General features: G+C 46.2%; 1 protein-coding gene across 1 annotated transcript; it reads right to left on the reverse strand.

Moving 5' to 3' along the window:
• Positions 1 to 550: 550 nt before the first annotated feature.
• Positions 551 to 17,729, reverse strand: LOC132586077 (phospholipase A2 inhibitor and Ly6/PLAUR domain-containing protein-like). The gene is made up of 5 exons (XM_060258019.1): positions 17,672 to 17,729; positions 11,457 to 11,573; positions 6,509 to 6,661; positions 3,193 to 3,333; positions 551 to 807 (listed from the first exon to the last, which is right to left on the reverse strand). The coding sequence occupies exons 1-5, from the start codon at positions 17,727 to 17,729 to the stop codon at positions 551 to 553; spliced, it is 726 nt and encodes a 241-aa protein (XP_060114002.1).
• Between the last annotated feature and the right edge of the window lie 5,793 nt (positions 17,730 to 23,522).

Consider the following 23,522-nt stretch of genomic DNA (forward strand, 5'->3'; position numbering starts at 1 on the left):
CAGCCGGAACTGTGTTCCTGTGCACTCCTGCTCAAAAAAAAGCCCTGCTCTTCCCACAACAGATACCCTGTGAGGTAGGTGGGGCTGCGAGAGCTCTTTCACAAACTGCTCTAGAAAGAATAGTTCTGAAAATAGCTCTGAGAATAGAGAGAATAGTTCTGAGAATAGTTCTTGTGGCCGAGCCAAGGTCACACCAGCAGCTGCATGTGGAGGAGTAGGGAATTAAACTTGGTTCTCCCAGGTTAGAGTCCACGTGCACAACCACTACACCAAACTCAAGTGGAAGAGGGTGAGATGTGAATGGTGGGATTATGAGTCAAGAGGAGAGGGTCATAGTCAATGTTCCCTCTAAACTGTGAAGCCATGTAAGCAAAAATACTACTTTGTGAGCTACTGGCATTAAAGTTGTGAGCTACTGTATAAATTAGTTTGCTCTAGGGCCATTTTTTCCTGAGCTGAGACAAACATGTGTGAACTGGAGGCTAAAAAATTGTGAGCTAGCTCACAATAACTCAGCTTAGAGGGAACACTGGTCATAGTGTACAGTGCACTAAAAAAGACAGTGATAGAAAGATGTCATAATTAAAAGTCCACTCAAGGCTTGTAAGAAGATCAGGGTTGATTCCGGAGCTTTTCTTGTTCCAGAGCGAGAAGCCACTCTGCATTTTATTTCCGAAGTACCAAAGTTGAGAGTGTTCCCTGAAGTGACGAACCCTATTTTGGCAATGTTGGCACAGAACGATTCTGTGGCGCACCCTTGTTGGGTGATCTGGTATGAGATGGTCGTAACAGAGTTTATCGTGGTCACTGTGAAGCCCAGGAGAGAAATCAGAGGATCAGCCTAATGGTCCCAAGTCACCTTGTGCATTAGAAGCAAGACAACCAACAGAGTTTAAGAGACAGCAAGCACTTCCTCCTTGGCTTCAGCACCATGGCACCACTACCCAAGACTGTCTCCTTGCTTTCTGCCCATTTCCTATGTGGTCTAATTTCTTTAGCCTTCCTATCTTTTGACCAGCTTCTCAAGCGTTCTAGCTTCTTCATCCTCTTCTCTAGTAGGTATCCTTTGGCTGAGAACAGACGGGCATTCTGAGGCAGCTTGGAGGCGTCCCGGATTGGGACGGCTCAAAAAGAGCTATCCCAACACTTCCGCATGCTCACCCGCATGCTGCCCCCATCCCATCTGTGCAAAGGTGCCCCAGAACCTGGATTCCTTTCTTTTTCCTTGGGGGGCAAGCGTTCATGCGCACAAGTGATCCAGCGTTCTGAATGGTTTAGTTAAAAAAAAACAACAGCAACCTGGGACCAGTTTGGGGCAATTTGGCAGTTCCACACCACCAAGTCACCTCGCTTGTGCCCTTCCCCATCCAGAAAGAAGAAGAAGAAGAAGAAGAAGAAGAAGAAGAAGAAGAAGAAGAAGAAGAAGAAGAAGAAGAAGAAGAAGAAGATATTGGATTTATATCCCGCCCTCCACTCCGAAGAGTCTCAGAGCGGCTCACAATCTCCTTTACCTTCCTCCCCCACAACAAACACCCTGTGAGGTGGGTGGGGCTGGAGAGGGCTCTCACAGCAGCTGCCCTTTCAAGGACAACCTCTGTGATAACTATGGCTGACCCAACGCCATTCCAGCAGGTGCAAGTGGAGGAGTGGGGAATCAAACCCAGTTCTCCCAGATAAGTGTCCGCACACTTCACCACTACACCAAACACTTCACCACTACAGTGGGGAGGCGACTGACAGTTGGCTCAAAGATTTGTGACCACTTTGCAAGTGGTAGCTTTTTGAGCCGGTCTCAGGTGCCTGGAGGACTGGGTGAGGACGGGAGGAGGACGGACGGCAGATGTTGCTGTCTGCACAGATTTTTTGGGTTGGCTTCAGAGGCATCTCTGAGTCAACCCAAGGTGCCAGTCTGTAATCAGCCTTCCTGACCCTTTCTTCAGAGCTTCATTGGGACTATCAGGAGGGGGGACAACCAGGGTATAAAATTCTGGTTTCCCTGGGAAGGGGGGGAAAGATGCCACTGGAGGAAAGCACCAACCAATCGAACATCATCTTCTGAATATGAAGAGCAGAGGAAATCTTTCTTTGGTTGCCTATGGCTAACCCTAACCCCAACATTGACCCCAACCCTAACCCTAACTAACCAATACTCCCTCTAAGCTGTTGAGTCTTGTGAGCAAAAATTCTATTTTGTGAACTACCGGCATTAAAAGTTGTGAGCTGCTGCATAAATTAGTTTGCTCTGGGGCTATTCTTCCTGAGCTAAGGCAAAAAATGTGTGAGCCAGAATCTAAAAAAAAAACCTGAGCTAGCTCACACTAACTCAGCCTAGAAGGAACACTGGCCCTAATCCCTTGAGATGAATCACCTGAGGGTTCCATCTCCTCTTCTGTCCTTTCCCCCCAACTTCTTCCTCCTCAGCTTACCCTTCTCATTCCCTTAATTGTCTCTCTTCCTTCAGCCACCTTCCCTCTGTGTACTGATCCTCTTTCTTATATCCAGCAATCTTTCCCCGCTGCTCACCCGGAGTCAAACAGGCAGGCTCGTCTTCTGACCTTTTAGCTTTATTTCTTGACTTGTGGCAAATATTAGTCCTGAAATGTGTGAAATATGGAAGATCCAGTTCAGGGGTGGCCAAGCTTACTTAATGTAAGAGCCACAAGACATGAACATCAGATGTTTGAGAGCCAGGAGGGAGAGTGGAAGGAAGGTAGACAGAAAGCAAATAGATGGAGGGAGGAGGGAGAGAGGGAGAGGTAGAAAGAAAGCAACTTTAACTTGTAAGTGCATTCTGCAAGCTGCCGGTTGGCTTGGCAAAGTGATTTAAAGAGAAATGCCTTCTCCAAGTTGGCCAATGGGGCAGTGGGGGCTTTGAGAGCCACATGATATGTGTGAAAGAGCCACATGTGGTTCCTGAGCCACAGTTTGGCCACCCCTGATTCAGTTTCAGAATAAACTAGGAATGTCTGTGTTGAAGGCCCCATTCAGCCAGGTAGGTGCCTGGAAAACCCATCCTGGTCTCTCAGCCTAGCTCACCTCTAAATATTGTTGCAAAGATCAAATTGGAGGGGGAAGAAACATACACACAGCTCTGAGCTGCTATGGAAGAGTGGGATGGTTTCCTATCAGAGATTTGTTTTTCACATGGCACATCAATAGTTGATATAATTATTTTTAAAAATTCAGAATTACCCTTGTATCCTCCAGCTGTCCTGGTGAAACACCGATTCTCCCCTCCAGTGCAGTTGATGACCTCCTGTTTGCATTTCTCATATCTCTCAGCATAACAGAAAGGGCACCGTAGCCCATTCAGAGTTTTGTTTCTGGTTGGCACTAAGAATCGAAAAAATGGGAATCCATTTTAACAATTTCGTGGGTGAGACAAAGAACCAGAGCGTAAAGCAAGGGTCAAGCTTTCAAGCCTAACTCTGATTTTTATGTTGGATTTGAGATCAACTAACATGGAATATTCCCAAGAGCCTGTGAAGAGGTAATAACTCTAGGGTTGCCAAGTCCTCTTCAAGCCCCGGCAGTCGACATGACGTCACCCGGAAGTGACGTCATCAAAATGGCGGTGTGCATGCAGGCCACTGTAGGCATTTATGTTGTACCATAGAGTTTTACCTCCCAAATGGCTAGAGTGTCCAGGAAAACCAAAGAGTTTTCCCAGAAATGCCTAGAGCGGCCCCACATGTGCACCACCATTTTGATGACATCACTTCCAGGTGACGTCATCACGCCGGCAATGCAGGGGGAGGTTCCCCCACTGGCCCAATGTGGGCCAGCGAGTTGAAAACCTTTGGGGCGGGGGACTCTCCACCCGGACTATGGGCTTGGCAGCCCTAAGTAACCCTCTGAAACCCAGTGCTAGGAGACATCAGGGTAAGGCCTTGGCCTGTGTGCCTTATTTGGAGGGCTTCCCTTCAGGGAAACAGATTGGCAACTGGCAGGACCAGAGGGAGCACTGTTTAATTCACTTGGTTTCTTCTCATGTTCTTATTTCTGAGATTTTTTTGGGGGGTGGGGGGGTGGTATTTGCTGGGCACTCCATTATTCCTTATGGAGACCGATTCCCATAGGGTATAATAGAGAATTGATCCATGGGTATCTGGGGCTCAACTGTTTTTTTTTAAATTAGAGGCACCACATTTGCAGCACAGCATCTGGTTTCTCTTCTCAAAAGACCACCCAAGATTCAAAAGGATTGGATCAGGGGGTCCAATTCTATGAGCCCCCAAAGTAGGTGCCCCAATCCTTCATTATTTCCAATAGAGGGAAGGCATTTAAAAGGTATGTGGCCCCTTTAAATGTGGTGGCCAGAACTCTCTTTGAAGTTCAATTATGCTTGTCACACTTTTGCTCTTGGCTCCACCCCCAAAGTCTCCTGGCTCCACCCCCAAAGTCCCCAGATATTTCTTGAATTGGGTTTGGCAACCCTAATCTGGGCACTTAACCACTACATCAAACTGGCTGTCAATGGGTGTTAAAACCACCAGCAACCTATAAAGTTTTTGGAGTAGAGAGGTTAAGAGATTCAAGATGGGGGAACTGCTCTGTTGAAGCTCTCTTGGCCCAAGGAGAAGATTCCAACCTTGGCAACAGCCCCTGGGCTTCAGTCTTCAAACAGGCACGAAAGGAGAGATGAGTGTAGTAACTGGGCTCTCATATAGAGAACTAGACCAGAGGCGCACACATGGTGTCAACTCTTCCACAACACACGTGTGGTTCATGGTGAATTGGGTGATTTCCAAGTGGCATTCTGGCAGAAGAAGAAGATACTGGATTTACCGTATATCCTGTCCTATACCCTGAATCTCAGAGTCCCAGAGCGGCTCACAACCTCCTTTACCTCACCTCCCCCAACAGACACCCTGTGAGGTAGGTGGCGCTGAGAGAGCTCTTACAGCAACTGCCCTTTCAAGGACAACTCCTACGAGAGCCATGGCTGACTCAAGGCCATTCCAGCAGGTGCATGTGGAGGAGTGGGGAATCAAACCCGGTTCTCCCAGATAAGAGTCCGCGCATTTAACTGCAATCTGGCTCTCTTTGGAAGAGCAAGGCCTTCTGGAAGAGCAAGGTATTGATGCTCCATGGTGGTCTGTGACAAATATTTTATTTCTGTATTCATTGGCCATCACTGACCTGGATGACACAGACTAACCCTGTCTCATTAGACCTGAGAAGCAGAGCAATGTGGGCCCTGGTTAGCACTTGAATTTGAGACCACCAAAGAAACACAGAGGCAGGCAATGGCAAACCACCTCTGAATGTTTCTTGCCTTGAAAATTCATGGGGTTTACTATAAATCAGCTGTGACTTGACAGTATTTCACACACACACACATTTGTGACAGAAATCACCGATCACATGGTAGCTCATACAGAAGGAAAGCCAGCCGTTCCATCTGAGGCTCTGAGGGAAATGTGGGCGGATCTTTTGGATTCTACCACCTTCCAGCAAAGGAATGAGGGCAGAAGCTCTGACCGCATAACAGCCAGCCATTCCACCAGGAGCTGTGGACTGGCATTGTTAGTCATGAGAGTCTTCCATTTTGTAGGTCACTAAAAATCCAATCAAAAATAAATACATTCCAATATCAGATGTATCACAGATGTTGGAAGAAGTTAAATTCTGCCAGCCATGTGGAAAAACTGGTCAAAAGGCCGAGTGGATACCTCTGGGAGATGGATTGTTATTAAAACTGTGATAGAATCAGGCCTGGGAAGAGCCCACAAACATATATAAGGATCCAGGTTTGAAATTTCTGCATCTCCACTGAAAGTGATTTCTAGCATCAGGACCGGGAAACGCTTTAGAGCAGGGGTGTCAAACATGCAGCTGAATCAGGCCCCCTGAGGGCTCCTATCAGGCTTCTGAACAACTGGCTGTCATCTGCTTCCTTCTCCCTGTCTCTCGCTTCCTTCTGCATAACAGCTTGCTTTACAAGGCTTGCTCTATCGCACAGGAGCTACAGAGCAAATCCTCTATTTTCTCCATTGGCTGAGGCTCCTCCCTTGAGGAGGAAGGGGGAGGGATAGCTTGCTTTACCAGGCTCTCTCAATCGCACAGCAGAGCTACTGAGAGTCTCTCTTCCTTCTATTCGCTGAAGCTCCTCCCCCTCCTGGTCCTCTGGGGAGGGAAGGAAAGAGCCAGAGCTTCCTTTGCCTAGTTCTCTGGATCCCATGGGAGAAATACGAAGAAAGCACCTTTAAGACTGAGTGCTAATGTTTTAAGCATATTTTACGTTTGTTTGTTTTAAATTAAATTGTGTTTGTGTCCTTTATATAGTTTATATCTCTGCTACCTAATTTTAAATAGGTACAGACACGGCCCGGCTCAACACAGTCCAGCCTGACAAGGTCTCATTTATTTCAGATCTGGCCCTCATAACACATGAGTTCAACACCCCTACCTTAGAGAGCTCCTCCCACACAAAATAGAAAGCACTAGACTTGGTGGATCCACACTCTACCCAGCAGGAGTATTTCATATACATTCAGGCACATACCTGTGAGAGAGGCGTTGTTGCAGCGATCCGTTGTACAGCAGATGCTGTCCCCTGTCTCCTGATATCCTGTTCCAAGATTCATAGATATGGCTCCAGGAGTGCACTGTTTTTGAGTTGTACATCCTTTATTGATGGTTTTCTGTGTCTTTGGAGCTGCAAATCGAGAAATCATTTCCAAAAGAACAGGATTTCACAAAGTGTCCACTAGAAGCAATACAGACTTGCTCCGCATATATATTTATATCCTGAGAGACCTGCAACTAGGGTCTAAGGCAGTAAGAGTAAGCGGCCGAATTTTGCGCAAATGTGGCCAAAGTACGGGGGTGGCACAAGCAGATGAAGACAGAACAATTCCAGTGGGGCCTAAACGTGAGCGTACTGGATCGAGCCCTTCAACAAGCTCGCCCTACCATGCTGGTAGGGTAGGTGCAGCTGGCTGGTGAAGTAGAAACTAACATGAAGCAAGTGGCTCACCAATGCCAACAGCAGCAAGGCGGTAAGGGGGGCATGAGTCTCGGCTGGGGGCAAAAGCAGAAGGATGGAAAGCAGGCCAAGCTGGTAAATCCACCAAACCAGCTACCCCCAGACATTGCTTTCAGTGTGGCGACCAAAACCACCTGGCCGCCAATTGCCCAGAGTGGCCTAAAGGCCCCCCCTCACTCCGAAGACCAGCGCAACAAGGTGAAAAAGGTAGAAGGGCAAGCGAAGGAGCCTGCGAAAGGTAGCTCAGTGTCAGCAACTTCTTGAGAGGAGGAAATTATCGTGGTGGATGAAATGGGAGAAGACGCCTGGGAAGACAAGGATGACCTGCACTGAGAGGTGCCAAGCAGCAGGTCATGGAATTAATGGCACCATTGAGGGTGAGAATAACAAGGACTTTGTTTTTCATCCCATTGACTTTGTTGAACCCTAACTTGAAACATTTTATACATTCTCGAGCCCTACTAGATTTGGGGTGCACTAGAGACATAATCACACCCAAGCTAGTGGAAGCCCTCAGACTCCCTACAAGTCCACTACCGCACCCCATACAGTTTGAGCAGATGAATGGAACGGTAGTAAGGGGAACCCTGTATGGAACAAACCCAAGGGGTGCCAATGGAATATAGAAGACCATTGAGACCCAAGGGGTGCCAATGGAATATAGAAGACCATTGAGAAACTAATTTTTTTGTAGTAGCACCCTCTTTGTTGTTTGACATTGTCTTAGGAGTGGGGTGGCTAGCCAAACAGGGACCCAACATAAAGTGGGGAATCAAATTATAAACTTCAGAGATGGGAGGTGTGAGCACCACCACTGGAATGTGGATTGGGGCCCGGAGCCGCCCCCATTGAACGAGAAGTTGTGTCTAACCATAGAAGAAGTGAGAGCAATCCCCAAGGAATATAGAGATTTAAAACAAGTGTTCAGTGAAGAAGAAGCCAACGAACTCCCACCCCATAGAGACACTGACTGTGCAATAGAGTTGATCTTCATGAGAACCAAAGCCTCCCGAGAGCCAAATTGTATTCCATGGGGTGGGCTAAAAAAGCAGAGCCGCGCAAATTTCTGGATAAAAATTTAAAGCGGGGATTCATAAGACCGGCCACGGCCCGTCATGCCGCCCCGGTGCTCCTCAGAAAGAAAGACGGGGGGCTTAGACTTTGCACAGATTTTAGGGGGATCAATGCAATTTCAACCTCAAATGTGTACCCCATACCTCTAATAAAGGATTTACCTCTAATAAAGGATTTACTAAGTACTGTGTCGGAGGAAAAGATTTTCACTAAATTGGACTTGCGAGACACTTACTTCTGGGTATGCATAAAGGAGGGGGATGAATGGAAGACGTCATTTAACATTCCGATGGGACAGTTTTAGTACTTAGTCATGCCATTCGGATTACAAGGAGCCCCTGGAGTTTTCATGAACTTTATCAATGAAGTATTGTGAAAGTACTTGTATAAGGGGGTAGTGGTATACCTGGATGATATAATTATCTATTCCAAAGATTTACAATCTCATGTGAAGTTGGTGAGGGAAGCCCTAAAGACCCTTTATGAAAATCAACTGTATGCCAAATTGTCCAAGTGCGAATTCCATAAGATGGAATTGGATTACCTGGGCTATCGAGTGTCTGGGAAGGGATTGGACATAGATCCCACCAAAATACAAGCAGTGTTAGATTGGGAACCCCCAAGGACACATAGACAACTCCCATCTTTCATCAGATCTGTGAACTTTTATCACAATTTTATACAGGGGTTTGCCCACACCATGCTCCCCTTGACAGACCTCCTAAAAACAAAAGGGAAGGGTCCAGAGGCCAAGCAGCCGGGGGCTAAATTACATTGGACAGCCCATTGCCAAGAAACATTCAATAAATTGAAAAGGTTATTTACCAGTGAACCCATCTTGACCCACCCCAATGAGTTGAAACCCTTCGTGGTCCAATCTGACACCAGTGAAGTCGCTGTGGTGGCAATTCTTATGCAACCAGATGAGGAGGGGGCCCTTAAACCATGTGCTTACATTTCTAAAAAATGTTCTCAAGAACAGAGGAACTGGTCGGTGTGGGATAAAGAGGCTTTTGCAGTGACTTTTGCAGTAAAAACATGGAGGTCTTGGTTGGAAGGAGCGAGAGTCCCATTTGAGATATGGACAGATCATAAAAACCTGGAAGCCCTAACAGGGGGCAGGAAACTGACTGAAAAACAAATTAGGTGAGCAGGGTTCTTCTCTAAATTCAACTTTAAGCTAAAACACATCCCTGAGTCTAAGAACTTTCTAGCGGATGCGTTATCAAGACTTCCTCAGCACAACAGCCAAAGAAAGGAAGTGAATGATTCTCTCATCTCCCCCAGCCAGCTGGGGGGAGCCATGACTACGCGCTCGAAAGCGAAGCGCGAGAAGGTGGAAGAAAAATGGGGGGAGAGAGAGACTGATTGCTGAAGTAGAGAAACAAAGAGATGCCATACCCGAAGGAGTAAAAAAGGTGAAGGGGGGTTCTGGTACAAAGATGGTAAACTCTATGTGCCGGAAAGCGTCTGGAAGGAAGTACTCCAGTTTTGTCATGACAGCAAACTTTCTGGTCATTTTGGGTACGTCAAGACCCTGCATTTAGTAAATAGACAATTTTGGTGGCTGTTCATGAAGAGAGATATTTCAGACTATGTTGCCTCCTGTGCAGTATGTTTAATGGCTAAAAGAAGGGGAGGAACCCCCCCCCCCAGGTTATTACAACCTTTGGAGACAGCCACCAGACCATGGTCCGTTGTTTTGTTGGATTTCATTGTAGAACTGCTCCCTTCGCAGGGAAAAACCATAATTCTGGTAGTAGTGGACACCTTTTCTAAACAAGCCCATTTCATTCCTTGTGCACACATACCCACGGCTAAAATATTGGTGCAGCTGTTTTTCCAACACGTGATGAAACTACACTCATTCCCTGACAAGCTAATTAGTGACAGAGGTGTTCAGTTCATTGCCAACTTCTGGCGGGAGTATTGTAAACTGACTGGGTTTGAACAGGGAGTGAGATCCGCATACCATCCCCAGATGGAGGGACAGACGGAGAGGGTGAACGCCTTGCTAGAACAATATTTAAGGTGTTTCGTGAATTATCAACAGTCAAATTGGTCAGATCTCCTCTCATTTGCTGAGTACAGATACAATAACAGCATGCATAGTTCTACCAAATCCTCCCCCTTTTTGGTAGTAAATGGATACGAGGGGAAACCATTCCCTCTATTGCCTGGGGGTGTGATGCCAGATGTGCCATCATCTTTTAAACAGTGGTGGGGAAAGTTAGAGAAAGTTCAGAACAATATCCACGAGAACCTGGAAGTGGCAAAAGAAACTTACAAAAAAAAAAATATGACAAACGGCATTCACCCACTTGGGATTTTAAAGTGGGGGATGCAGTGTTTCTGTCAACCAAGAACTTGCCTTTACTGCAACCCTCTAAAAACTGGCATACAAGTTCTTGGCACCTTTCTGTATTAAACGCATAATCAATAAAGTGACCGTAGAACTCGAATTACCTAAACTGTTTAGTAAGATACACCCCATCTTTCATTGCAGCTTACTCCAACACAACCCTGGAGCCACTTCTTGGCATCCCTGACCTCAAGTTCCAGAACCTATTCCAGTTGGGGATCAGAATCATCATGAAGTAAAAGAAATCTTAGATGCTAAGCTGAAGCGAGGTGTATTGTATTTTCTGATTAGATGGAAACATTTATCTGTAGCCCATGACGAGTGGGTCGCTAGCTCAATGGGAGAGTGCCAGAGCTGATTAAGAAATTCTATGCAAAACGTCCTTCCAAACCCCTAAAAAAGTCTTAGGGGGGGGGGGCAGTATGTCAAGCATGCATATTTCTGTATGCTATGATGGTTCATTAGACAAAGAGCAGATCACCAACCGTTCCTGCTCCCCCCTTCTTTACAACCTAGGGGCAAGTAATAAATCCATCTGGCCCAAGGATGTTTATGTTATAGCCTGGCCAGTAACACTGAGAGGTGCCTCTCCCCCAGATTCACACAGACAGGTCTTATCTGGTCTCAGAGAAGTGTGAGAAAGGGAGATGTTTTTAATAGCCTACATTCCTTAGTAATAAAAGAGACACTATGTAGTAACCTTTGAACCCGTGACTCAAACTGCATCTGCATGATATCCTTTGAAGCTATCCTATAAAGCAACTGTGTAAGCCTGTGTACGTCATTACTTCCAAGAATTCTGTCCTTGGTAAAGCTTTTGAGTTTCTACAATAAAGCAACTTTTGATTTAACAACAAAAAACTAATTATTGAGAAATATCGATGCTTGACAATTTTAGTTATTTATACCCCATTTTTCTCCCCAACAGAGACCAGAGGGGGCTTGCAATATTATTCTCCCATCTTGTCATCTTAGAATTTATCTGGCCAGTTCAGTGGCAGATGTTGCTTTGAGAGCCTGATTACTTACATGTGTTTGTTTCGACCACTAGGGAACTGCAGGCATCAAACTCAGGATCACAGACTGTTATGCGGCCGATACAGTCGGTATTTATGCTATAACATTTCTGACACTCAATAGAGGATCCTAAAAGAACAAAGAGAGTCAGAAAGAAAACATAGATAAATCAATGTGAAGACAGGGGCCTTATCCTATTCCTTGCGAAATTTCTCCACCCAATCTTGATTTTATTTTTTTAGACTAGAGCACACTGGCATTTCATGAGTCCGAGAGAATAACTGAGAGAGGAAAGAACTGCTGGTTGCAAGCCCCTGCTGATGGAATGGAGGCAAGACCAGTGCAGTAGGTCATGCAGAGACAGTCCAGGCAAACTCTTTTTTTTTTTAGGGTTGGCCCTTTGCACTTAAACACAGTGTATTTGGATTATTTCAAAACTGTTGTTTTGCCACTATGTTACAGAGCTAGCTACTCCTTCTGAGGCCAAAGGTCAATTCACAAAGGAGTGAAGATCTCCTTCCACTGGAGAAAAACACCATCACTACCATCACCATCTACAGCTTCCAGCCCTCCTCTTCACTTCCTCTCTAAGTGTACCGCATGTCAGTCACCTCTTCAGCTTCTGGATGAGGAAGTGCAAAAGCGAGGCACCTTGGTGATGTGAACCTGCCAAGTCACCCCAATCCACTTCTGGCTTTAAAAAAAAAACATATTGCTTTTAAATGCAGAGGGGATGGTGCACAACAGCCATCTGATTGTGTCAATGGGAACAGCTTGTGGGGGAGCAATTGGATGCTTTGGAATGCTTCTTTTTGAGCCATCCCAATTTGGGACACCTCCCATCTACCCCAACTGGCCATCTGTTATCAGCCAATGAGTCCCACATTGGACAGCTGGACTTGAAGCCATATTTTACTGTAAACCTGAAGAATTCCACAGAATATACAGAAATAGTCTTGTTAGTGAATCCATTTCACCACTTTATTAATTGGTATGAAACCATGGTTTCTAGTGCAGGAACAAACTGGGGGGTCTTGCAATGGGAATAAACAATTAGAGAGCCCCCACCTTCCCTCACTCATAAGACAATATCATGTTGAGCTCTCCAGCTACTTGAGAAGAGTTTTGTTTGTCTGTCTAAGCTTTAATATTCCACCTTTCTTTATGGTTCAAGGCTGCTTACAATAATAGTTAGAGTTAGTTTCAGTTTAAAACCCAACCAAACTCCAAATTTCTCTCCAACCTCAAAAGATGCCTGTCCAGACTCCCTCAAAAGCCCTGGTAATCAGGTAGGCCTATTGAAGATTTCCAAGGAAGGGACCCATGCCTCTCTTCAGAGAGCCCATTCCACAAAGCTGGAGCCACAATGAGAAAGGTTCAGGCTCTGAACCCCTGATGCTGAAATTTGGGTGTGAGGAACTCTGAACTTGTGTTGCTATAGGACATTTTGGAGCCCAGTTCTTATCACCATACAGAAAAGAAAAGAAAAGGTTCTGGAGTGGGAGAAGGAAAATGCTTCCCCTACTGTCAAAGACTAGGTTCAGTCCAAGCTGAATTCCAGCGTTAGAGTCAATGTTCAGTTATCAAGACCACAGAGTTCAGATCAGAGCAATGCACAGAGAAGAGGTTCCAGCAGTCCAAGGTCCTTCACAAATGCAGGGAAGGAAATTCCAAGGTCAGAGTCAAAGAGGTCCAAGGGTTGTGGGAACAGAACAAAGTTCAGTGCTATGGTCACTGGGAGTCAAGGCTTTGGTGATGCGCTGCACCCACAATTCACAACCTACCTTGGCTGATTTTTATAATCATGTCCCTACGGGTCCAGTTTGCAGCCAGCTGCCTGGGAGTAATTCTGCAACTACTGACATTGGGCCAGGAGGTGAGCACTTTGTCCTCTTTCCTACAATTCAGCTCACAGTCTCTGTCTCCAGCACTCAAGAGATGTGGGTGATTCTGAAGGGTGGGGAATGATCAACTGGGTTTCACCTGTTGCCTTAGGGCTGGAGGATGTAGGAGGCTCTACTTCAGTTGTTGATTGTGAACCGTGACAAGCCTGCAGCTCACCTTCCTGTTTGCCAGCTTCTGATGACTCAGGGCTGGCTACACAGGGTTTTTCTCCTGAGGAGTTCTTTCCTATTGAAGAGACCTCACCATCATTGAGTTCTGACTGCCCTGTGACACCCCCACCCCACCCAGGGCCCTCTCCAACCGCTAGGTCTTGTTTATGGGGGTAGGCATTGTGAAACTGTTGTACTAGCTCTGAGGCATGGAGGTTGCCAGCAGATCTGGGCTGCACCATGCCCAGTTGAGCAGATACAGCAGTTGTCCCCAGCGACATCAAGAATCCAGTGTCTGTAACACCTCCTGTCTGTAACCTTTACCAGAACTGGGTGCAAGTCTGAGGTTACCTGTTGCTTTAGGGATGGAGGGTTTCAATGCCTCTGCCTCAGTTGTTGATTGTGAACCTTGAAAAGCCTGCAGCTCATTTTCCTGCTTTCTGGCTTCTATTGACTTAGGGCTGGTTACATGGGATTTCTCTTCTCTTGAGGAGTCTTCTTCTACTACTGAGTGTCCCGTGACAACTACCCACTTTATGAACCAGATCAGCCATGTTTGACTTTTGCAGAAGAAACAAGTCTTCTCTGAAGTTCTTGCTCAATTGCTGAGGTCAGGCAGTTCTTCAGGTATTATATCCCACCCCACCCCCACCCGCACTCCAGGCATCATGCCTGGTCAATTGTGAAGAAAATAGATTCCATTGTAATAGGTAATTGGAGTCAAGACACATTTTCCAGCTGCAATTCTGTGTTTCCATCCAATTGGGATAAAATTCCCAAAGATTGTATACCTTGCCCAAAGGATCCGGTACTCCTGGGGAGGGGAAGGTACGATGGTGGGAACAGGCAGAAATGGAAGGGAAGGAGATCGAGACAAGATAGTGCTCGACCACCTTCCAGCCTGCATCCCATCCCGATGGTGACAGGTAGTGGGGCAAGGCGAAATTACTCGCCTCCGTCACTGGTGTTATGTAATGCCAGGTCCATTAATAATAAGACCTCTATCCTCCGGGAATTCCTGCTTGAGCAGGACATGGACCTGGCATGCGTGACCGAGATCTGGGTCCGCGAGGGGGAGACTGTAGCTCTCTCCCAGATGGCGCCCCCGGGATACTCGGTCTTTCACCAGTCGCGGACTAGCGGGCGGGGGGGAGGGGTGGCCCTGTTCATTCGAGAGGTTTACTCCTTCCGGGCCCTCCCGGCTCCGGAGATCAAGGGCATTGAATGTGCCGGCCTGGCGTGGGATGTTGGGGAGGGGTTGGCGATCTGGCTGGTGTACCGACCGCCTAACGCACCGGCCAGCGCCTTACTATCACTGATGGAGGCCGCAGCAGGATGGGCATTGGAACACCCGAGGCTTTTGATTCTGGGTGACTTCAATGTTCATGCCGATGACGTGACCTCCAATCAGGCGATGGACCTAGTGTCTTCCATGGCGACACTAGGACTCTCCCAAGTAGTTACGACACCCACCCACCAGGCCGGTCACATGTTAGACTTGATCTTCGCGTCAGGAGTTTTAGTGAACGATCTTGCATCTATAGCAGTGCCATGGTCGGATCACTATGCCCTCAAGGCTCGTGTGGACGTCCCACCCAAACCCCGTTTGGGCGGTGAGCTTATTTTAGCTCGCCCGCGGAGCCTGATGGACCCGGAATGGTTCCTGACGGCTCTGCGGGATCCCTGGCCCCCTGGCGATTCCCTCGATGACCTGGTGGAGTCTTGGAATAATAGGCTCACCGGGGCCATCGATGAGATCGCGCCTAGGCGTCCTCTGCGCCCCCGTTCAAGGCCGACACCCTGGTATAACCAGGAGTTGCGGCGGTTGAAACGGGGACTCAGACGACTAGAGAGGCGATGGCGGCGTACCCGAGACGAAGCGACTTGAACATCTTATAGAGAGGTTATGAAGTCCTATGAGATGGCAGTCAAGGCCGCAAAGAAAACTTACTTTGCGGCAGAGATTGCGTCCGCAATTTCGCGCCCGGCACAACTGTTCAATACAATTCGGACCCTCACAACGCTGCCACAGGGCAGACCAAATTTTAATGAATTGGAAATTGGCTGTGAGGCTTTTGCGGATTTTTTTGCGGATAAAATCGCATCGCTCCATTCCGACTTCCCTGCCACATTAGATACAGTTAGTGAACCTGAGGCTCCGTGCCTGTCTTCGGATTGTGTCCTGGATGGCTTCGGCGCGCTCAGCCTGGAAGAAGTTGACAGGATCCTCCTATCTGCATGCCCAACAACTTGTAAATTGGACCCATGCCCCTCCTGGCTTATTAAGACCTGCCAGAGGGAGCTAAGATATCCTATACGGGATATCATAAATAGATCCCTACTGGAGGGACATTTTCCATCAGCGCTCAAAGAGGCGGTGGTCCGTCCCCTCTTGAAGAAAACAACGTTAGATCCGACCGAATTGGCACACTATCGGCCGGTATCGAATTTGCCCTTTTTGGGCAAACTTATAGAGAGGGCAGCGGCGTTGCAGCTACAGAGTTTCCTGGAGGATGCTTCTGTCCTTGACCCCTACCAGTCTGGTTTCCGCCCGGGCCACGGGACGGAGACGGTGCTGGTCGCCCTGGTGGATGACCTTCGGCGACATCTGGATCAAGGCGGCTCGGCGGTGCTGATGTTGTTGGACCTATCGGCAGCGTTCGATATGGTCGACCATCGGCTTCTGGCGTGCCGCCTTGCCGACGCAGGGATTCAGGGGTTGGCCTTGCAATGGCTTTCCTCTTTCCTTGACGGTCGGGGACAAAGGGTGGCGATTGGGGAAGAACTGTCCCGGAGACACACGCTTGATTGCGGGGTGCCTCAAGGGGCGGTGCTTTCCCCGATGTTATTTAACATCTACATGCGCCCCCTTGCCCAGATGGCCCGAGGGTATGGGCTGGGTTGCCATCAATATGCTGATGACACCCAGCTCTATCTGCTTATGGACGGCCGGCCCGCCTGCGCTCCAGAAAACCTGGACCGGGCGTTACAGGCAGTGGCTAGGTGGCTTAGGCTGAGCGGGCTGAAGCTGAACCCGGCGAAGACAGAGGTCCTTTGCTTGGGTCGCTGCGACCCGGGAAGGGAAATCCCCCTGCCAGTTTTTGACGGCGCTCCGTTAACAGCGTCGGGCAGGGTCAAGAGCCTGGGGGTGCTGTTGGAGCCTTCACTGACGATGGAGGCTCAGATAGCAGCCACTGCCAAGTCCGCTTTCTTTCATCTTAGGCGGGTGAGGCAGTTGGCCCGCTTCCTGGAACGTGACGACCTGGCAACAGTGATTCATGCTACGGTCACCTCGAGGCTGGACTACTGTAACGCCCTCTACATGGGGCTACCCTTGTGCCGGACCCGGAAACTGCAGTTAGTGCAGAACGCTGCTGCCCGGCTGTTATTAGGGCTCCCAAGACGGGAGCACATTCGGCCGGGGCTCCAGGGTCTGCACTGGCTGCCAGTAATATTCCGAGTCCGGTACAAGGTGTTGGTCATTACCTTTAAAGCCCTATATGGCCTAGGACCTGCCTACCTTAGGGACCGTCTCTCCCCACACGTTCCCCAGAGAGTACTACGCTCAGGTTCACAAAACCTGTTGGTAGTCCCCGGGCCAAAGGAGGCCCGGCTAAAATCCACCAGGGATCGGGCCTTCTCAATAACGGCACCTTATTGGTGGAACCAGCTGCCGGAAGAGGTGCGGGCCCTGCGGGATCTAGGGCAATTCCACAGGGCCTGTAAGACAGCCCTCTTCCGGCAGGCCTATGACATTAACTGACTATGAAAAATATCTTGGATGGAACAAAATGTAGCTATAGACCGCCGGTTTTATTCTATCTTGTTTTTATCAATTTATGGTTCAACTGTATTTTAAATGTTTTAAACTGAAGTGTTTCAATTATTATGTTGTAAGCCGCCCTGAGACACTTAGGTGAGAAGGGCGGGGTATAAATCTTAATATAAATAAATAAATAAATAAATAATAGATCCCTTCTACATCAGAATTGACCGGGGAATCCTTTGGGAGAGGGCTACAGTTTTATCCCAGTTGAATGGAGTTGCAGCTGGAAATCTGTTTCACGCTGAATTCAAAGGGAAATGAGTGGGAGAACAAACAAAAAGAGGTTTTAAAAGAAGACAATTTGGGGAATAAAGTTGTAATCAAAAATAACATTTGCACACCCGTACCTTTTCCAACTGTAGCAAGTAGGACAGCCAGGAGAAAGAAGGAAACAGGAGCCGTCATGGTATCGCCTGAGTGTTTGTGAGGCAGACACACCAGGCTGGGTTCTCTGATTAAGAAAGCTGGTCTGTGAAGGAATGTATGGAGAAGTGGCTTAGGACCTAAAGCCAAACTTTCATGCTGACCAGGGCTCCTGCATTTTAACTGAATCATGACTGTAAAGATTCTCCTTGTACCCTGCTTTTCTTTAGGAACATGGGTTATTCCGCATTGGAATAATGCACATATATATACAGTATGTAATAAACAATTAAAAGAAATAACATTTGCTCACCCTTACCTCTTCCTACTGAGTTCTCCATACACACACAAATACACACATATATGGGAATAATATATTTCTGATGGGAAGGGGTCATTGGTGAAATCATGGCAGATTGGGGCAAGGCTGCAGAAGGGCATAAAAGGTTCTACAAGTGCAAAATATTTCCACATGCATCCCGTGCCCAACAAGTATATAAAATTTTCCCTCTTCCATTTGGAAAAAACAGATTGGGTGATTCAAAGGCATAAGTACACAGGAAAATTACTTCTATAGTAGGCACTTTACAATTACTTAGAAACTAAGACATTGCTATACTTCTCGGTGTAGCCTTGCATGGGAACTTTAGCCAACATTCTTGTATGAGCTATAATTTGAATCACATTTATGAACTATTCTTGGAACTGTGAGCTGCGTGGATCGTACTTTGAATCCTGAATCATACTTCGACGCTGTATGTGAAATGAAAGGAACTGAAGTTACAGGTGTTTCTATAGTATGCTGCATTTGTATACACTTTGAGGAAACGTTGCGCTGTGTTTACACATGTTGTGCGAGTATTGTTCCCATGTACCTATAAGAATCCTCTACAAATACATTGTTAGATTTCAAATGATAGCTTTATTCATTTGTGCGGTTGAACACTTTGCTCTATTGCAGATAACATCTTGGCAGTTTTCTTTGAGGCAGGAAGAGCAGCGAGATCAGTTGCTAAGGGATGCAGACCAAGACACAACAAAAAGAAAAAACTCTCCATGTAAAATGCAGTTTTAACTTCTTGTAAATAATAAGTATCAAAATACAAAACGAATGTTATCAGTCCATATCACCAAGTTAAAACCTCCTTTGCATATTAGGCCACTGTTGCTGGCTGTGCGGGGCAGGGGCGGACAATGCCCAGCATGCAGCAATGTCTCCCACTGGCCCTGGCTTTCCTGGCAGGGTCTGATCCTTGCTGCCACCACCCTCCTTCTCTCCCTCCTCCCTGCCCTGGCTGCTTAGAAGACCCAGCTGCCCGCCCACTTGCCTGCTGTCCAAGCCAGAGACTTCCAGACTCCCTTCACTCCTCCACTTACAGCTGCTTGAATGGACTTGGGTCAGCAATAGCTCTCAGAGAGCTGTCCTTGAAAGGGCAGCTTCTCTGAGAGCTCTCTCAGTCCCACCTACCTCACAAGGTGTCTGTTGTGCAGGAGGGAAAGGGAAAAGAGATTGTAAATCACTCTGAGATTCAGAGTGTAGGGTGGGGTATAAATCCACCACCACCACCATCATCTTCTTCTTCTTCCTAACCATGGCAACCACCATGCACCACCCGCCCCAGGACCAAGTCCTCGAACATCAACCCTGGCTTCCCGCCATCCAGCAGGCCTCCACCTCAGTTTGCCAAGCCAGGAAGATTTAATAATTTAATTTAATTAGTGCCCTCCTGGTACCCTGGCACCCCATCCCTCAAAAAATCCTAGCTACAAAGCTGTTCCCAAACCTGACTGAGCAGTATGGATCCCTCCCAAAGGCACAAAAGGTATAAACCTCTTTGCTTTGAAAACAAACAACCTCCCCTACCATTTGCCATGTCGGTAGATTGCTATAATTACTGTAAGCAGATATGAAAGTTCTTCAAAGACCCTGGGGTTACCCTGCTGTTGAACATGCCTTTCACCCTTTCTCCGAGTCTTGCTGCTTTTTGCCCCAGACTCAAACAAGAAATGATGTCTCTGTTTAAATATTGCAGTATTTCACTACCAAACCTTCCATAAAAGGAGCCTAAAAGGAGCTGAGAACGTCTCACCTTTTGTTGAAAGAGCTCTTAAAGTTACATGCCCAGGGATTCTGTTTATCAGTTCCGGGCCCAGAAGGGGCTGAAAAATTCCAAAAGAAGAAATTAGGTATCAGGAGAAAATCTGTTTACCCGCTACAGCCAAGCGCTGCTTTGAGAAGGTGGTGGTGACCGTCTGCTCGGTTGGGATCGTGTCTCCTTCTGCTCCTTGAAAGTCCCACTTGTCTTGAGGAAAGCCTGAATTCTTACTGACCGTGAAAGAGGAAGCAAGCTTGTTTTGTTTAGTGTCATCTGCAAACTTGGCCACTTCACTGCTCATTCCCAACTATAAATCATTTATGAACAAGTTAAAGAGCATGGGACCCAGTACTGAGCCCTGCGGCACCCCACTGCTTACCGTCTTCCACTGCGAAGACTGCCCATTTATACTCACTCTCTGCTTTCTATTAATCAGCCAGTTTTTGATCCACAAGAGGACCTGTCCTTTTACTCCATGACTCTCGAGCTTTCTAAGGAGCCTTTGATGAGGAACTTTATCAAAAGCTTTCTGGAAGTCAAGGTAAAAAACATCTATTGGGTCTCCTTTGTCCACATGTTTGTTCACCCCCTCAAAGAAATGTAACAGGTTAGTGAGGCAAGTTCTTCCCTTACAGAACCCATGCTGAGTCTTCCTCAATAACCCGTGTTCATCAATGTGCCTAGTCATTCTGTCCTTGATAATGGTTTCTACCAACTTTCCCAGTATTGAAGTCAGACTGACTGGCCTGTAATTTCCCGGATCTCCTCTGGAACCCTTTTTAAAGATGGGGGCGACATTTGCTACCTTCCAGTCCTCAGGAACGGAGGCAGATTTCAATGAAAGATTACATATTTTTGTGTATAAACAATTTTATTAGTAACATATGGTAGTAGAACTATTTCTACAGCTTATAAAAAAAAGCCTTAAGATGAAAGCATCATTCTACCCCACATCTTACTTTCCTCCCACCCCACCCCCCAATAATTGACCCCCGCCAGTGTTATTTTTTAGAAAACAGATATTAAAGGTACCTTTAACTATCAAGAAAAAACAAAAATTGATTAAGAAAGAAAAGAAAAAAAAACCCTTCAAAAGTTATATTCTTGTCTTAAAGGTCTTAATCTTCAAAAATTGTCCAGTGTCCTTTTATTTTCCACTCTTTTTCTACATATCTTCTGAATTTCTTCCACTCCCGATTAAAGAGTTCTAAATCGCAGTCTCTTAATTTTCTTGTTAGCTTATCCATTTCACTCCATGACATAACTTTTAAAGTCCAGTCCCATTTTTCTGGTATTTTTTCTTGCTTCCACAACTGCGCATACAATGTCCTAGCAGCTGAGAGCAAGTACCATATTAAAGTTCTATCTTCTTTTGGAAAATTCTCCATTTGTAATCCCAGCAAAAATGTCTCTGCTTCTTTTTTAAATTCATATCCTAGGATCTTAGATATCTCTTGTTGAATCATCTGCCAAAACATTTTAGCTCTTTCACAAGTCCACCACATATGGTAGAAAGAGCCTTCATGCTTTTTACATTTCCAACACCTATCTGGCATCTTATTGTTCATCTTTGCTAATTTTTTTGGAGTCATGTACCATCTATACATCAAAAGATTACATATTTTTGTCAGAAGATCCACAAGTTCAACTTTGAGTTCTTTCAGAACTCTTGGATGTATGCCATCCGGACCTGGTGACTTATTAGTGTTTAATTCGTCTATCAGTTGTAGGACCTCCTCTTTTGTCACCTCAATCTGACTCAGGTCTTTCAACACCCCTTCCAAAATTAGTGGTTCTGGAGCGGGCAAACACTTCTCATCTTCCACAGTGAAGACAGAGGCAAAAAATGTACTCAGCTTCTCAGCCATTTCCCTATCCTCCTTCAGTAATCCTTTGACCCCTTGGTCATCCAAGGGCCCCACTGCCTCCCTGGCTGGTTTCCTGCTTCTAATATATTTGAAGAAATTTTTATTGTTGGTCTTTATGTTTTTTGCAATATGCTCCTCATAGTCCCTTTTTGCCTGCCTGATCACAGCCTTGCATTTGATTTGCCACAGCCTGTGTTCCCTTTTACTAATCTCACTTGGACTGGTTTTCCACCGCTTAAAGGAGTCCTTCTTACCTTTTACAGCTTCCATTACTTTGTTTGTTAACCATGCAGGCCTTTTCTTATACCTGTTTGTGCCTTTCCTAACTTGTGGTATATATTTTATGTGAGCTTCTAGGATTGTAGTTTTAAATAGCCTCCAAGCTTCCCCAAGGGTTTTGACTGCATTTACCTTTCCTTTCAGTTTCCTCTTTACATGCCTCCTCATCTCAGAGAATTTACCCCTTTTAAAGTTAAACGTGGTTGTGCCGGTCTTTTGGGACAACTCCCTATTTATACAAATGGTGAAATCAATAACGTTATGGTCACTGCTCCCAAGCGGTGCGATCACTTTTACATCTCTCACCAAGTCTTGGGCATTACTTAGGACCAAATCCAGGATCGCCCCACCCCTGGTAGGAGTCAAATACCACAGACTTAGAAGGGAGTCAGATTGCACTGTTGATTACTAAAATCAGAAATTCCACGCCCAGACATGTCTGCAATCAGTTCCCTCCAATCTAAAACTATTCTGATACCAGTTAGATATCAGGAAGAAATCACCGACTTGGCATTTAAATATGGGATTGTTCTGGGTTCAGATTTATTTAGATCCTGTTTTTCTGCTGTGGATGGTGTGATGGGGAATTCCAGAATCCAAGAATGCTAGAATATCATGCCCTCTTTAGGTAGGTATTTCTTTATTTCCTTCACCTGTACACTAGCACTATGAAATACCGGATCAGTAAGGCACAAAACCGTACAACTTTATGAGATGTTCCAGGAAAGGGAAACTGACCTGGTTTGCATGACAGAGATAGAAAGAAAGAAAACTATCTATCCCCACCAACATGAAGAAAATAAGGCTACCAGGGAGGGAGGGAGGGAGGGAGGGAGGGAGGGAGGGAGGAGAAAGAAAGAAAGAAAGAAAGAAAGAAAGAAAGAAAGAAAGAAAGAAAGAAAGAAAGAAAGAAAGAAAGAAAGAAAGAAAGAAAGAAAGAAAGAAAGAAACCAGTTAGATATCAGGAAGAAATCACCGACTTGGCAGAAAGAAAAGAAAGAAAGAAATTCAAGGGGCAAAGCAGTTTATTTGACCTTTCAGATCCCAATGTGTTTTGCAATGATCTTCTCAGGGTACCCAATAAGATAAAATTAAAATAGATGCAACCATATCAATATAACTAATACATAATAAATAAGTAGAAACAAAGGTTTTGTCATGTTAGGATTATTTAAAATTAACTTAGAGACTGACTTATTTTAGCATATATTTATTTCAGATTACATTATGAGCATGATATAAGGAACCTAACATGCTCTCTAGTGTGATATAGGATATATAAATGGTTTATATAGGCTAGAAAAAGAATGTATTTTGAAATTGTACAAACTCTTACTCCAGCTTTCTGCCCAATATTTGTCTGTTTAAAACATTTCTATGCCACCTTTCAGCTAAAGAGGATAGCAAAGGTGGTACACAGTGGCTAATAGCAGATGGCTGGTTTCAGGGTGGCTCGAAGTCACCCCAAAGAGAGCCAGTCGGAAATAGAGTGCTCTGGAGCTTCTGGACAGTGCTCAGAAAAGGGGCAGGCCATGAGCACCTGGGGAGCATCCGGAATGCTCCTGTGTCCTGTCTGAGGCTCCCTGGGTGCT

The sequence above is a fragment of the Heteronotia binoei genome, chromosome 17 (genome assembly GCF_032191835.1).
Source record: "Heteronotia binoei isolate CCM8104 ecotype False Entrance Well chromosome 17, APGP_CSIRO_Hbin_v1, whole genome shotgun sequence".
NCBI classification, from domain to species: domain Eukaryota; kingdom Metazoa; phylum Chordata; class Lepidosauria; order Squamata; family Gekkonidae; genus Heteronotia; species Heteronotia binoei.